The sequence below is a fragment of the Salvelinus alpinus genome, chromosome 21 (genome assembly GCF_045679555.1).
Source record: "Salvelinus alpinus chromosome 21, SLU_Salpinus.1, whole genome shotgun sequence".
Taxonomy (NCBI): domain Eukaryota; kingdom Metazoa; phylum Chordata; class Actinopteri; order Salmoniformes; family Salmonidae; genus Salvelinus; species Salvelinus alpinus.
In genome coordinates, this window is record NC_092106.1 from 12865023 (window position 1) to 12881716 (window position 16694).

General features: G+C 45.0%; 1 protein-coding gene across 3 annotated transcripts; it reads left to right on the forward strand.

The window, feature by feature from the left end:
- The first annotated feature begins 2310 nt into the window (after positions 1-2310).
- LOC139547853 (F-box only protein 46-like) lies at positions 2311-16597 on the forward strand. 3 transcript variants are annotated; one of them, XM_071356990.1, is made up of 3 exons: positions 2311-2727; positions 4050-4565; positions 13097-16597. In XM_071356990.1, the coding sequence occupies exon 3, from the start codon at positions 13213-13215 to the stop codon at positions 15232-15234; it is 2022 nt and encodes a 673-aa protein (XP_071213091.1). In that variant the 5' UTR covers positions 2311-2727; positions 4050-4565; positions 13097-13212; the 3' UTR covers positions 15235-16597. The 3 variants fall into 3 exon arrangements, with proteins under 3 accessions (XP_071213091.1, XP_071213090.1, XP_071213089.1); XM_071356989.1 differs by lacking the exon at positions 4050-4565 and adding an exon at positions 9670-9867; XM_071356988.1 differs by lacking the exon at positions 4050-4565.
- Positions 16598-16694: the final 97 nt, after the last annotated feature.

Genomic DNA, 16694 nt, shown 5'->3' on the forward strand with positions numbered 1-16694 from the left:
TGTTTTCTCTCAGAAGTATATAGTTTGCAGTAAAAATCATGAAAAGTTAAATGTTTCTTTTTTGGGTCATATGTGACCTCGTCCTCTGCTGTTCGGATAGCCATGTACGCTCTGACTGCTCTTTTTTTAATTGGTAAGAAAGAAATATACTAGGCCTATTGCTATACTCATGGTATTTCTGTTTAGTAAAGAAAACTTATTTTTTATCTCCCGAATATAGTCCAAGTTCAGTTAGGCTTTGGCTGCTTTAAGTTGACTCCAGGAGGTGCTCCAGGAGCATGTATAATGTACAAGCATGGAGCCCAACACTCAGAAATTCCATCTGGTCCTCTGCTGGACTGTAATCAGCTGCTCTAAGCTCCTTCTACACACAAACATGTGCTACCATTTGCATGCATGGACATCATGCATTTGAAGAAGAGGCAGTATAAAATCTTGGCATTAGTATTTTGTTGTCAAATCTCAAGCATTGATACAATCCCCAAATACATTTACTTATTACTTATAACAATCTTCTACTCTGATAGTACGCCAACTTGAACACTTTATTGCAAAATACAAATGTCATCCTTCAATGCATTCAGTTTTGTTGCGAGAATGTTCACACATTGTTTAGATCAGTGTTGCATTGCTGATGGTTTCCTTCAAACTGTAAATACAGTGGGAGGCAAGTTGTTTACCAGTCCTAAATCATATACGATGTAAAGCGAGACCTGCACTTTAAGGACTGTCTGGAGTTCAATGGACTTTCTACAACGCTCAGAGATGCAGTTGGGCTAATGATATACCTTGGACACATTGAGGGTTCCTTTCTTTTTCCTTCATTTGTATATATAGTAATAAAACTGTGAGCGCGAGCGAGACACTATTCTGAGCCTGACTACACTGATGCGGGCGGTAACCACCACATATTTGGACACCTCTCCTTTGTTGCCTTATTATAAATAATAGAAACAGTCCTGACCAAATACTGTACAAAAATTTGAAGGAGTTAGAGCGTCTCTGTCGGGCCTTAGGCCTGTACATGCGTAATGGTAGAATCAGATGGGACTCTTTAGGTCGGTTTACTTACTGTCCCACTTGTCTTGGGACAAGTGTAGTTGATTATGCCATCACTGACGTCGACCTCTTCTCCATTAGTGCATTCACCGTCAGACACCATTGTCAGATCAACGTGTTTCTAAAGAAATTAACCAGCAATACTCATAAAAAAACTGCCCAAAAAACTCTACAACATGAACCAATCGTACAGCTTGGCTCCAAACAGTGCAGAGAGATTCATTGAAACAATGAACTTAAATGAAATGAACTCTATACAGCTCTTCAATAACTCACAATACCAAAACAATAGAGAAGGTGTCAATTCGGCTACTCAAAACATCAATTGCATATTCCAAAAAGCAGCATCAAAAGCAAATGAGAAAACCAAAGAAATGCAACATCAGAAAACACAATGTTTCTGAAAAATGGTTTGATAACAAATGTTAAACAATTAGAAAACACCTAAGACAAATGTCAAATGAAAAACAATAAGCATCAAAACAATCCAGAGCTATGCCATGAATACTTTGAAATTCTGAAACAGTATAAACACACTGAAACGCAAGAAATTGAATTATACCAATTAGACACTTGATGAAATTTAAAACACAATTGACCAAAATCAGTTCTGGGACATTGAGAACAATTTAAGCATGACAGAGCCACAAGAATTAGCCATACAAGATGAAGGAATTTGGAAAACGTATCTTGATAATCTATACAAAAATATCCCACAAAAAGACTTAACCAATTAGAAATTCAAGTTAAATTTAGCATCCTTGAATTAGTAATTAAAAACAACCAAAATCCACTAGATTACCCAATAAGTACAAAATGAAAAGCTATAAAACCAAAGGCTTGTGGTCTAGATATCAGAAATGAAATCCTGAAAAACAGCACACCTTAGTTGCAAAATGCTGTGCTTAAATTGTTCAACATAGTACAAACTTCTGGCTGCTTTCCTGATGTCTGGAACCAGGGGCTCATCTCCCCTATCTACAAAAGTGGAGACAAATCAGACACCAATAATTACAGGGGAACTTCAGAGTCGATAGCACGCTGGACTTCGGGCTAGAAGGTCGAGGGTTCGAAGCCTGCTCCCTGCCTGTTTCATTACAATATGTTTCCCATGCCAATAAAGCCCCTTGAATTGAATTGAATTGAAAGAGATGCGGAGGAGTGAGACCTAAAGAAGGGGGGTGAGTGGGGCCATATATGCCATATATGGGCACACCATCGACTCTGCCTTGCTATTGGCTGTGGGCCTTATGCAGCTGCCTGTCAACAAGATGGCCTTCCTCTCCACCGATGTTCTGACTCCGATTATTTTGGTTGTTCAGAGAACATACCGTAAAGTTCAGCCTGTGTCAGTTCTGAAAAGGTAGCCAGATGAACGAGGAAGAGTTTGAAACAGGATCAGTATAGATAGGTTGTGTACAATTGAAAAACGGACAGTAGGCTTCGATATTAACATTAGGTTGATATTGGAAAGTACTCTGCAGCCAGATAGCTAGCTAGTTTACGTGGACAAGTAAAAGATAACCCGAGTCACCTGCACCCCTATCCTTGCTCAATCTGATTCATCGGTCGGTTGTTGAGAGGAAAACAGGCTTACGACCGGGGGGGCTTGCTAGTAACGTTACTGTCATCAGCACTGTTGCAGGTCAAGTGCTTGCGGATCTACAGGTAAGATGACGGAAACATTAATTACTTCACTTTAGCGAAGCTTAGCTGTATTTAAATTCAAAAGCTAGTCAACGTCGTTAGCCAGCAACACACAATATGGGTTCCATTGCAATTTTGTTTGGCTAACCAACGTTAGCCTAGTCAGCACACAACGTTACACCCCACAACGTTACACCCCTTAACGTAGTTGGCTAACTCGTTTTATTTTCGTCAAAGACGATCAGTTGGTGCCTATCAGTTAGCCGCGCCTTGGCGAGTGTTTGTAACATCAATGTAACAACGAGATTGTTGTTGGCCTTTTGGGCTATAGCGCGCTAGCTAACTTAGCCTAGTTAGATAGCCAGCCAACGTTAACTTTTTAACGTTAAGCTAAACTAGCAGCAAAGAAATTAAGTTGGTTAGCTAGCTTTGATAGCTAACGTTACCTAGCTAACATGAGTGTTTAACGTTACTTCTTTGGCCTGCACATCATTTAGTTGCTAGTTAGCAAAAGTGATTATCAGATAACTAACGTAAGCTCACATTAGTTAGCTAGTTAACCAACTTGGTTTATTAATACGAACCTCAGGGGTAAACTTAGTTAACGTTACTGTAGTTGTAAGAATAGTTAAACACACAGGCTGGATTTCTGTTTCGTCCTATTCCTAGCAAGATTGCGCAATTCTTGTAAAATTCTGACATTTTTGCACATTTCAACTGACCATTTGATCAGCGTTAGACAACTGAATGAACACCTATGAGCATGTCAATAATTAGTCCTTGGCTAATCATGGTTACCCATGCTGACCACCTACCTGTATGTTACAACCTAATGGAAATGTGCCTTAAAATTCTGAAGGCGCTTTGTTTATAGCTAGAGTCCATGTCACCTGTACTTCCTCAGTGCAGTAACGTTTCTCTGTCTATTTTGTTTTTTTCAGCTTCTTGATTTAGCATTGGCTAGGTGACCACGTTTTCCAAACACTGTTAAATATCTATTCTGAATTAAGATTCAACAATGTCTGCAGAAACAATGGGGTGTCAGCTATGACACCTTGTTATATTTTGGTTATTGAAAAATATATTTTGGTTATTAAACTACAGTATGTGAAGTGGATTTAGAATTGCGGTAACATAATTACATCATAGGTCCCTGATCTGTACTACACACAAATGCATGCATCATTATGGATATTAAGGTGTTGTATCCTAAATAGGCACACAAATGTAGAAATATGCACATATATTATTCTACACACTGGCTATTTTAATGAGACCAAATTTGGTTGGACCGGGCCAAATCTGAACCAGTCACTGATGTCTGTTTCCACATTTGCCCTCAGAACAGCCTCAATTCGTCAGGGCATGGACTCTACAAGGTGTCAAGTGTTCCACATGGATGCTGGCCAATGTTTCCCACAGTTGGCTGGATGTTCTTTGGGTGGTGGACCATTCTTGATGCACTCAGGGAACTGTTGAGTTTGAAAAACCCAGCAGCGTTGCAGTTCTTGACACAAACCTGTGCGCCTGGCACCTACTTCCATAGCCCATTCAAAGGCACTTAAATATTTTAGTAGTTCAGCACAGTACATTAGTGTACTCTAGTGTGCTTTACTGTGTACTGAACTGAACTCTTTTCTACTCTGCTGTACTGAAGTATACTGTACTCAACTTTTTGTATTGTGCTCAGAAAAACTTGTGAAACATAGTCTGGTCCAAATCTGAACCAATCATGGATGTCTATTTGTGCCAAAAAAGGCCGGTCTGGACCGGACCAAAAATATATAATCTGTGGGCGTTAATCTTTTCTCAAAGACGAAAGAAGTAATCAAACTACAGGATGAGCACCTATGTTGTTGGTGAGCTGGTATCTGTTATTCAACTGAGAACTAGGCCTATACATCTTTATCTTTGGTACTTTAGAATCAGAAGTATGGGAATAGTGGAGCAATGGGGCATTGAAATGTAAAGCCTTTGGCATGAAGATGCCAAAAATATTAAATAGTTAAGTTCCAGGGAACATCCATTGATGCGCCTGCTTGGTTCAGCCTAAAATCCTCTCAGAATAGCCTGTGTATCAGTTTTGTACTGACAGGGTTTGTATTCAATGTTTACAGATAAACAATTCACCATTTTGGCAACCACTGTCCTCACCCTTACAACCAACACTATTTGAGTAAGGTGGTTGATGATGAACTCTTTTGGTTGAAGCCACATGGTGGAAAGAAACAACCTGATGAAGAGCTATAGTTTAAAGGAGTGTATAGATATCCATTGCAGTTCAATGCAGTTCTGTTCACTACCAGAGAAGCACAGCTGACAGACCATACACTTCTATAGCCAGCTTGTCTGCCTGACCTTCTCATGACGAAGGCACTCTGGGTTCATTTTATCAGGGATGGGTGGAGTCCATTGTTCTTGTAGACGAGCATCATCAGCCTCACCTGCTGCCCGGGCTACTGCTGTATTGTCCCTGCAGGGGCAGCCAAGGCAAGCACCATTTATCACCTCCCTGCATTGTCCACCATTCCCAAAGCCTCTGAGAGGGAGGATAGCGCTGGAGGTGAATGAGGGGCCTGTCTGAATTATCTGAGGACAGCCTGGAATTGGAAGAAGAAGAAAATACGTTTTTTTGGTTTTGTTTGAAAGGTCCTTCCCTGCTTACTGTGCCTAAGTTGTCTTTTCAATATGACATTTTCTCTGTAATAGGACTGGTGTAGTGCTGAACATTCCTTCAATGCCTGAGACTATTCTAACGGTACTATTTTAGTGGGCGCAATGTTTCCGAATGCTCCAGATAGAAACGCAAGTTTTAGAATTGACGTTTTATTCTGTGGCTGTCATGTGGCCAATTGACAACTGTTTTGTTTCTATACATTCCCTGGTTAATCTGGAGCATTGTGTTATGATGTTGAGCCTGCTGAATATCCTCCAACAGAAAGCCTCTGGGTTGTTTGAGCGAGGTCATGATGGAGGAATGAATCCTCCTGCATTGGTGTGTGTAGTTCAGAGGTCGGGACAACTTGGGGAGCCAGTGAGAGATGAGCCTCTGGCGCGCCACTCAGCGATTTCTGTACTGCGGCTGGGCATGGACAGGATTTGGTGGATTATGCAAAAAGATTAAAACCAGCCTTAATTTGCAGGAATTGTTTCAAATGAGAAATGAAAACTGCATTATCATTGCAGAGGTTTTATCATCTGTCGGGGAATGAAGTCTTCATGGATACAGATTGTCGGCAACATCTGGGCCATGTTTTGGCCCGTGGATATCATTCGAATACAATGAAGGGACTTCTAGTCTCATGTCCTCATATTTTATGTGGACTTTCTCATAAATTCAGGCTATTACTCATTACCTGATATTAAGCCAGTATAGATGTCTTTAAACAACTTGTATATGATGGTGTCTCCCTGCAGGGTTCAGTCTTGTTTAACACCTGGTATGGAGACAAGTGTAAAATAGCTACCCTATAGGCTACTAGGCCAGTCATTAGAACCGCATACTGCATGCCATCGATTACCATCGTAGCATTTTACTACCACCTGTTCATCGGCCGCCTTACTTCCTAATTAAATTGCAGGGTAAACCGTCGGGTAGCCTATGAATTGACAACGAAGACAACAGCATGGATTAAAGCTACTGACTCCAGCCTCTGGATGACTGGTAGTGGACTGCCCCCCGCCCTCTTCCATCTTTCCATCTTCTGAAGCACTGTTGGCTGGCTGACTCTGAATAATAGATACTGGTCAATAGAGAGGGAATCTGACTGGAGCCATTCAATCACGCACTGGCTGCCACTCACTGCCTCTCTCTCACTGCTTCAGGAAGTGTCTGTTTTAGTCACAAAGATGGACTGACGCTCACTGTCCCTGTTACGCCATCCAATCTTTTTATCGGTGGGGTGGTGGCCCTGGGATCTACTTCATACAGAGCGTAATCTGCAGGCTCTTAGCTGGAGCTGTGCGATTATAAAGCCCTTAACCAGCCCAGGAGTAGTTCTGGCCTCTGACGCACGCACACACACACACACACACAGCCTGGGTAGCAGACTAGTCAGAATTTCCTCTTCAGCCGAAGGTACACATTTCACATTATCATGCTTTCAACTGGCGACAAGTATAGATAGGCTAGATATCAGCCTACGTTTGCCTGGTATCGCCAAACTATAGTATTATACTAGTGCTGTCTGTCTCAACTTGTTTGGGATCACAGGATGGAAAAAGTGGGGCTTGTTCAGTCTTTTTACTATGTTTTATATATACAGTTGAAGTCAGAAGTTTACATACACCTTAGCCAAATACATTTAAACTAAGTTTTTCTCAATTCCTGACATTTAGTCCTAGTAAAAATTCCCTTCCTTAGGTCAGTTAGGATCACCACTTTTATTTTAAGAATGTGAAATCTCAGAATAATAGTAGAGAGAATGATTTATTTCAGCTTTTATTTCTTTCATCACATTCCCAGTGGGTCAGAAGTTTACATACACTCAATTAGTGTTTGGTAGCATTGATTTTAAATGGTTTAACTTGGGTCAAACTTTTCGAGTAGCCTTCCACAAGCTTCCCACAATAAGCTGGGTGAATTTTGGACCATTCCTACTGACGGAGCTGGTGTAACTGAGTCAGGTTTGTAGGCCTCCTTGCTCGTACACATTTTTTCAGTTCTGCCCACAAATGTTCTATAGGTTTGAGGTCAGGGCTTTGTGATGGCCACTCCAATACCTTGACTTTGTTGTCCTTAAGCTCTTTTGCCACAACTTTGGAAGTATGCTTGGGGTCATTGTCCATTTGGAAGACCCATTTGTGACCAAGCTTTAACTTCCTGACTGATGTCTTGATGTTGCTTCAATATATCCACATCATTTTCCTACCTCATGAAGCCATCTATTTTGTGAAGTGCACCAGTCCCTCCTGCAGCAAAGCACCCCCACAACATGATGCTGCCACCCCCATGCTTCACGGTTGGGATGGTGTTGTTCGGCTTGCAAGCCTCCCCCTTTTTCCTCCAAACATAACGATGGTCATTATGGCCAAACCGTTTTATTTTTGTTTCATCAGATCAGAGGACATTTCTCCATAAAGTACGATCTTTGTCCCCATGTGCAGTTGCAAACTGTAGTCGGGCTTTTTTATGCCGGTTTTGGAGCAGTGGCTTCTTCCTTGCTGAGCGGCCTTTCAGGTTATGTCGATATAGGACTCGTTTTACTGTGGATATAGATACTTTTGTACATGTTTCCTCCAGCATCTTCACAAAGAACTTTCTTCTGAAACTCATCAGTCTATTCTTGTTCTGCGAAATGAAGGCTATTCCATGTGAGAAATTGCCAATAAACTGAAGCGCTCGTACCATGCTGTGTACTACTCCCTTCACAGAACAGCGCAAACTGGCTATTCTGTGAAGGGAGTAGTACACAGCGTTGTATGAGATTTTCAGTTTCTTGGCAATTTCTCGCATGGAATAGCCTTAATTTCTCAGAACAAGAATGGACTGAGTTTCAGAAGAAAGTTCTTTGTTTCTGGCCATTTTGAGCCTGTAATTGAACCCACAAATGCTGATGCTCCAGATACTCAACTAGTCTAAAGGCCAGTTTTATTGCTTCTTTAAACAGAACAACAGTTTTCAGCTGTGCTAAAATAATTGCAAAAGGGTTTTCTAATGCTCAATTAGCCTTTTTAAAATGATAAACTTGGATTAGTTAACACAATGTGCCATTGGAACACAGGAATGATGGTTGTTGATAATGGGCCTCCATACGCCTAAGTAGATATTCCATAAAAAATCAGCAGTTTGCAGCTACAATAGTCATTTACAACATTAACGATGTCTACACTGTATTTCTGATCAATTTTGTTATTTTAAATGGACAAAAAAAAAAAGACATTTCTGTGACCCCCAACCTTTTGAACGGTAGTGTACATAAAACCTTTGACCAGTATTGTATTTATGACACCTACTCATTCAAGGATTTTAATTTTTTTACTATTTTCTACATTGTAGAAATAATAATAATAGTGAAGACAAACTATGGAATCATGTGGTAACCAAAAAAGTGTTAAACAAATTAAAAATATATTTGAGATTCTTCAAATAGTCACCATTTGCCTTGACAGCTTTGCACACTCTTGGCATTCTCTCAACCAGCTTCATTAGGTAGTCACCTGGAATATATTGCAATTAACAGGTGTGCCTTAAGTTAATTTGTGGAATTTCTTTCCTTAATGCATTTGAGCAAATCAGTTGTGTTGTGACAAGGTAGAAGATAGCCCTATTTGCTTCAAGACAAAGTTCATATTATGGCAAGAACAGTTCAAATAAGCAAAGAGAAACGACAGTCCGTTACTTTAAGACATGCATGTCAGTCAATACTGAAAATTTCAAGAACTTTGAAAGTTTCTTCAAGTGCAGTCGCATAAACCATCAAGTGCTATGATACAACTGGCTTTCATTAGGACCACCACAAGAAAGGAAGACCCAGAGTTACTTCTGCTGCAGAGGATAAGTTCATTAGTTACCAGCCTCAGAAATTGCAGCCATAATAAATGTTTCAGAGTTCAAGTAACAGACACATCTCAACATCAAATGTTCAGAGGAGACGGTGTGAATCAGGCCTTCATTGTCGAATTGCTGCAAAGAAATCACTACTAAAGGACATAATTTAAGAAGAGGCTTGCTTGGGCCAAGAAACAGGAGCAATGGACATTAGACAGGTGGAAATTTGTCTTTTGGTCTGGAGTCCAAATTGGAGATTTTTGGTTCCAAACGCTGTGTCTTTGTGAGATGCGGTGCGGGTGAATGGATGATCTCTGCATGTGATGGTGTGGCGGTGCTTTGCTGGTGAAACTGTTGGTGATTCATTTAGAATTCAAGGCACACTCAACCAGCATGGCTACCACAGCATTCTGCAGCGATACGCCATCCCATCTGGTTTGCACTTAGTCCCACTATCATTTGTTTTTCAACAGGACAATGACCCAAGACACCTCCAGGCTGTGTAAGGGCTATTTTACAAAGGAGAGTGATGGAGTGCAGCATCAGATGACCTGGCCTCCACAATCCCTCGACCTCAACTAAATTGAGATGGTTTGGGATGAGTGAAGAAAAGCAGCCAAGTGCTCAGCATATGTGGGAACTCCTTCAAGACTGTTGGAAAAGCATTCCAGGTGAAGCTGGTTGAGAGAATGCCAAGTGTGCAAAGCTGTCATCAAGGCAAAGGGTGGCTATTTGAAGAATCTCAAATTTATATAATATATTTGATTTGTTTAACACTTTTTTTGGTTACTACATGGTTCCATATGTGTTATTTCATAGTTTTGATGTCTTTGCTATTATTCTACAATGATGAAAATAGTACAAATAAAGGAAAATCTTGAGTGAGTAAGTGTTCTAAAATCTTTGACCGGTAGTCTGTATATTAACTGTACCAGTAAATTTTTATGCGCTTCAACACTCGGCAGTCCCGTTCTGTGAGCTTGTGTGGCCTACCACTTCGCGGCTGAGCCGTTGTTGCTCCTAGACGTTTCCACTTCCCAATAACAGCACTTACAGTTGACCAGGGCAGCTCTAGCAAGGCAGATATTTTTTGAAAAGGTGGCATCCTATGACGGTGCCATGTTGAAAGTCACTGAGCTCTTCATGAAGTCCAATGTTTGTCTATGAAGAATGCATGGCTTTGTGCTCGATTTTATACCCCTGTGTATGTTTAGACAAGTCTTCACATTAGTGGATTTGGCCATTTCAGCCAAACCCGTTACTGATATACACTGCTCAAAAAAATAAAGGGAACACTTAAACAACACAATGTAACTCCAAGTCAATCACACTTCTGTGAAATCAAACTGTCCACTTAGGAAGCAACACTGATTGACAATAAATTTCACATGCTGTTGTGCAAATGGAATAGACAACAGGTGGAAATTATAGGCAATTAGCAAGACACCCCCCAATAAAGGAGTGGTTCTGCAGGTGGTGACCACAGACCACTTCTCAGTTCCTATGCTTCCTGGCTGTTTTGGTCACTTTTGAATGCTGGCGGTGCTTTCACTCTAGTGGTAGCATGAGACGGAGTCTACAACCCACACAAGTGGCTCAGGTAGTGCAGCTCATCCAGGATGGCACATCAATGCGAGCTGTGGCAAGAAGGTTTGCTGTGTCTGTCAGCGTAGTGTCCAGAGCATGGAGGCGCTACCAGGAGACAGGCCAGTACATCAGGAGACGTGGAGGAGGCCGTAGGAGGGCAACAACCCAGCAGCAGGACCGCTACCTCCGCCTTTGTGCAAGGAGGAGCAGGAGGAGCACTGCCAGAGACCTGCAAAATGACCTCCAGCAGGCCACAAATGTGCATCTGTCTGCTCAAACGGTCAGAAACAGACTCCATGAGGGTGGTATGAGGGCCCGACATCCACAGGGGGGGGTTGTGCTTACAGCCCAACACCGTGCAGGACGTTTGGCATTTGCCAGAGAACACCAAGATTGGCAAATTCGCCATTGGCGCCCTGTGCTCTTCACAGATGAAAGCAGGTTCACACTGAGCACATGTGACAGACTTGACAGAGTCTGGAGACGCCGTGGAGAACGTTCTGCTGCCTGCAACATCCTCCAGCATGACCGGTTTGGCGGTGGGTCAGTCATGGTGTGGGGTGGCATTTCTTTGGGGGTCCGCACAGCCCTCCATGTGCTCGCCAGAGGTAGCCTGACTGCCATTAGGTACCGAGATGAGATCCTCAGACCCCTTGTGAGACCATATGCTGGTGCGGTTGGCCCTGGGTTCCTCCTAATGCAAGACAATGCTAGACCTCATGTGGCTGGAGTGTGTCAGCAGTTCCTGCAAGAGGAAGGCATTGATGCTATGGACTGGCCCGCCCGTTCCCCAGACCTGAATCCAATTGAGCACATCTGGGACATCATGTCTCGCTCCATCCACCAACGCCACGTTGCACCACAGACTGTCCAGGAGTTGGCGGATGCTTTAGTCCAGGTCTGGGAGGAGATCCCTCAGGAGACCATCCGCCACCTCATCAGGAGCATGCCCAGGCGTTGTAGGGAGGTCATACAGGCACGTGGAGGCCACACACACTACTGAGCCTCATTTTGACTTGTTTTAAGGACATTCCATCAAAGTTGGAGTGTGGTTTTCCACTTTAATTTTGAGTGTGACTCCAAATCCAGACCTCCATGGGTTGATAAATTTGATTTCCATTGATAATTCTTTTGTGATTTTGTTGTCAGCACATTCAACTATGTAAAGAAAAAAGTATTTAATAAGAATATTTCATTCATTCAGATCTAGGATGTGTTATTTTAGTGTTCCCTTTATTTTTTTGAGCAGTGTATATCACGTGCACTGCGACTTGGTTTCTGAACCGCCTAGAAGCTGATTTGCCTATCATTTGCTGTTCTCTTGCTGTGAATGGCTAGAAGGTGAAATTTGATCCAGTGAGAGTCTTACACCCTTTCATAGTGGTTGCTTCTGAATCAGCATGTCTCACATATTATTTTTATACTTTACATTTTTTTGTTGACAGAAGTCATACAGGGTGTATTTTACAGATGAGCCCTACATGCATCAGACACATAAAATATACGAAATTACAAAACCATATTAACAAGAAGACACCATCACAGAGGTCTAAATATCTTGTTGAAACAGTCTTGCGCCACTTGTTCCTCTTAAGCCCCCAGTGCCACATTTTTGGCATGCTAACATGTAATGGCACGGGCACCCTGCGTAAACGGTTTTCCTGCCGGCCGCAGCCAAGGTCCTTTAGACTCTCAACATCAACCACTACTCTCCCCTTCTAAAAATAGGTTAGGCATATGCCTTCCTTGCCTCCTATTAGGCAGGTCCTCTTTGAAGCGCCAGGATGGGAATCTATTTTCCTCCCCTCATCCCCTCCTTTATATCTCCCTTCATCTGCCCCAGACACAAGGCTCCGAAATGGAAGCCTTTAATTAGATTGAAAACCTTCAAGGCGAGAGAATTTATATTACAGTCAGCGTATGTAATGACTAATTGAGTTTAGCTGTTGAGGCTGTCTGAAAGCATGAGTCTTCCTGACTTGTGACCTTTGTTTCTGAACCGCCAAGAGGCTAGGAGCTGATTTGCCTGTCATTTGCTGTGCTCATGCTGTATTGAATGGCTAGGAGTTGAAATAACCTTCCATAGTGGTTGCTTCTGAATCAGCATGTCACACAATTAGATGAGGTCATTTTAGGGACTTAATACTAATGCAACATGTAGAATGCATAGGAAGAAATTCTCCCTCAAATTACATTTTTAGAAGATGTCTAATTAATTAAATTTGATGAAATTACATTACTCATGTTTGTCTCCCCCGGCTAGTTGACCTATGATGGTGAGTATTGTAATAAAACTCCTCTCTCTCCCTACAGATTGTATGCCCTGTTCCCGTGACGGTGCCTACTGTCTAGCACAGAGAGAATGAGTGGCGTGGTGCACAGCAGATGCCCAGCCTAGACGCCGCCGATATGCTTCCCTCCGGCCCGTGATGGACCGAGACACCTTCTCCCACATCCGACTGTGGTGCCCACGCCCCTTTGGCACCTACTCCCAGAACAAGCCCCGAGGTACGGGGGGCAGTGGGGCAGCCCCCTTCCTCTGCAAGGCTGACACTGCGGGGCGCACGTCGCTGGAGGTCGGGGGAAGTGTGGATGGCCAGGAGGAGGAGGAGGATGCCGGCTCCGAGAACAGTCCCCCAGACGCCGACCCGGCCTCGGCACTGCAGGCTCCCTCCACCCCTCCCAGCACCACTCAGATGGAGGATGGGAGGGTGCTGCTGGACACCTGGTACGTCATCAAGCCGGGCAACACCAAGGAGAAGATTGCCTTCTTCGTGGCCCACCAGTTCAGTGGGGTGGGCCTGCCTCGACCCAGCGCCATAAAGGTGAAAGGGAACTGGGCCACGGACTGCACTAAGGCCAAGCGCAGGCGGCGCTGCTCCTCCTATGACCCCCCCGCCCGGGCCCAGACAAACATTATCCCTGCCCCCCCGCACCCAGAAGCCTCCACCCCAGAGGACATCCCGGGAGTGAGCGAGACTGACCTGCTGTCCGTTGCTGAGATGGTGGCCCTGGTAGAGCAGCGTACAGCCATGGCCTTGCAGGGCATGGTGACCCAGGGACAGACTGCCACAGAACACCCCGAACACACGCTCCTGCAGGGCACAGTCTCCGACCCCAGCCCCATGGTGTTCCTGTCAGAGAGCCCAGAGCCCCCGCACACCCCACACAGTGTCCTGGAGGAGGAGGATCAGCAGGAGTCGCGGCGTGTGGCTAAGGCCATAGCCCACTTTGAGTCCCAACATCAGCTCCTGGAGAACACACTGAGGCCTGTGTCGGGCCTGGACTCCCCCAGGGAGAGGGAGAGGAGCGGGGACTCTGGGCCCACCCACGGCCGAGGTGAAGTGAGGATTGCCTTCCGGGTATCCAGCCTAGATCCTGGCTCGCAGTCAGAGCCCGCAGGCCGGCCCCGCTGCATGTTCATGAGCTGTGGGGGAGGAGGGGGCCAGGCGGGGGCCCGGGCCAACGAGAAGATCACCTGTGATCTCTACCAGCTGGTCAGCCCCTCGTCACGTGACCCCAGCCTCCTGCTGGCTGGCTCTCCAAAAGCTGACCCCCATGGGGAGGGCCATACGGACCGGCCAGCCTCCAGCAGCTCTGACCCCAGCCAGGAGCTCGGCTCTGGGGAGAAGAAGCCTGTGGCCCGGGAGAGGGTGACTGGCTTCCACGTGGAGGTGGTTGTCACGGGTGCTGTAGACCAGTGTGTGTTCTATGGCAAGGACAGCACAGAGAATGTGCAAGAGGAGACGGTTTGTTTCGCCATGCCCAGTGGGGCCGACGGCTCAGAGGACCCCCCTCCAGGCCAGCTGTTCTTCCTGCAGCCCCAGAGAGGGTCTGACGAGGACAGTGGCACCGGCAGCAGCAATGGAATGTGCTCTTTGGACTGCACCAATAACAACAATCCTGCTGTGGATGCTGCTGACCGGCCGGACTCCCCCCTGGCCGGCGTGGAGGACTGCTCGGACCCCTCCCTGTGCCGTCTCTACCGCCACGTCTCTCACGACTTCCTGGAGATCCGCTTCCAGATCCAGCGGCTGCTGGAGCCTCGTCAGTACATGCTGCTACTGCCCGACCACATCATGGTCAACATCTTCAGCTACCTGCCCACCCGCTCGCTGGCCGCCCTCAAGTGCACCTGCTACGACTTCAAGGTTCTGATTGAGATGTACGGTGTGCCCGCCACCGACTCGCGCTGGAACCAGGACCCGCTGTACCGCGAAGATCCCTGCAAGCAGTGCAAGCGGCAGTACGAACGGGGCGACGTGTCTCTCTGCCGCTGGCACCCCAAACCTTACCACCACGACCTGCCTTATGGACGCTCCTATTGGATGTGCTGCCGGCGTACGGACAAGGACACACCAGGCTGCCGTGTGGGGCTGCACGACAACAACTGGGTACTGCAGCCCTGCGAGCTGGTGCAGACCCGCGCTAAGAGGGAGGACGGGAGGTAAAGGGGCCCTCCCCAGCACCCCTCTTACTCCCTCTAGACTCCACTGCCCCCTGGTGCTAAACTAAAGACCAGGGTTGGGGTTCTCTCCTGTGTTGTCAGCTCTCTCTCTCTGCTCGTTATCACCTTGTTCTGAGTTCCTAGCAGTTGACTAGCTCCCTACTCGGATGTTAGTACATGTGAAAACTGGACTCATGATGAGTGGGCCCATGCTGGTGGTATGGTGCTCTGTGTTCTGCATGGGGCCTGATGCTCAACGTTTCTGCCTATTGGTCAACTGACAGTCGCGTCCTAGCCATGCTGTCATTGCTAGAGCTGACCCCAACTTTACTGACCAGAGAGCCAGCCACTGAGGACTGACTGGCTGGCTCACAGAGGGAGTCTGTGAAAGGTTAAAGGTTCAATGCAGCTGTTTTTATCTCAATGTCAAATAATTTCTAGGTAACAATTAAGTACCTTACTATAATTGTGTTCAATTAAAATGGTAAAAATATCATCTTGGTAAAGAGCAATTTCTTAAGCAACAATTTTTGATAGGACTGTATGGGACTGGTCTGCTCGGGAGGGGAAAACTAGCTGTTATTGGCAGAGAGGTTTGGAACTCTTTCTTATTGGTCTATTAACAAATTTACTACCCGTTGTCACCGGGCAGGCCAAAAATCCATCCCACCAAAACGGGCTGAAATTTCAGACTGTGTTTTTAAACAGCTCTTACACTAAAAGGGCATTTTCACAATTGCACAGTATAATTCCAACCGCATAGTGTGCAAATGTATGTAAAACACAGCCAAATCACGTTTTTGACTGCACTGGGCCTTTAATGAATGAGACTAACAGTGTGGGGCAGGAGAAGGCAATTTGATGTCACTTTGTATGAGTTTTGACTGCTTGTTATCAATTCTTTTAGTTTTTTGGTGTGCGCGAATGTTTGCTGTTATTTCCTGTTTTTTTTTTAGGACTGTTCTCCCTCCCTTCACCTCTTTTTATTTTTTTACCCCCTCCCCACTAACCCCCAGTCCCAACCTGCTAGTCGGCAGAGGGCAGTCTTTTTATTTTTTAGCCCCTCCCCACTAACCCCCAGTCCCAACCTGCTAGTCGGCAAGAGGGCAGTCTTTGCCAAAGCCGTCGTTTGCGTCAATGCGGGTGAAAAGAAACACGGACCATAGAGCTCTCTACACCAGCTTCCAGCCTTAACCCCACTGGTCCTGCTCACAATCCCTAAATCTGCAAAACCTTGACAAATACAGTATAGAGAACTTTGTTCACTTGACCCCTCTGACTGGGTAGGGGAGACCACTGTAGGTTTCAGTTGTACAATGCTAATGGGAATGTGCTTCTCAAATAAACAGAAATGATTAAAACTGGAATTTGACCCTTGACATGTTTCCTTCTGCATGATGACCTGTGTTGGTAACGTTTATTTTGATAGAGAAGTTGCTACAGTGTGGGGAAACTCCAGTCCTC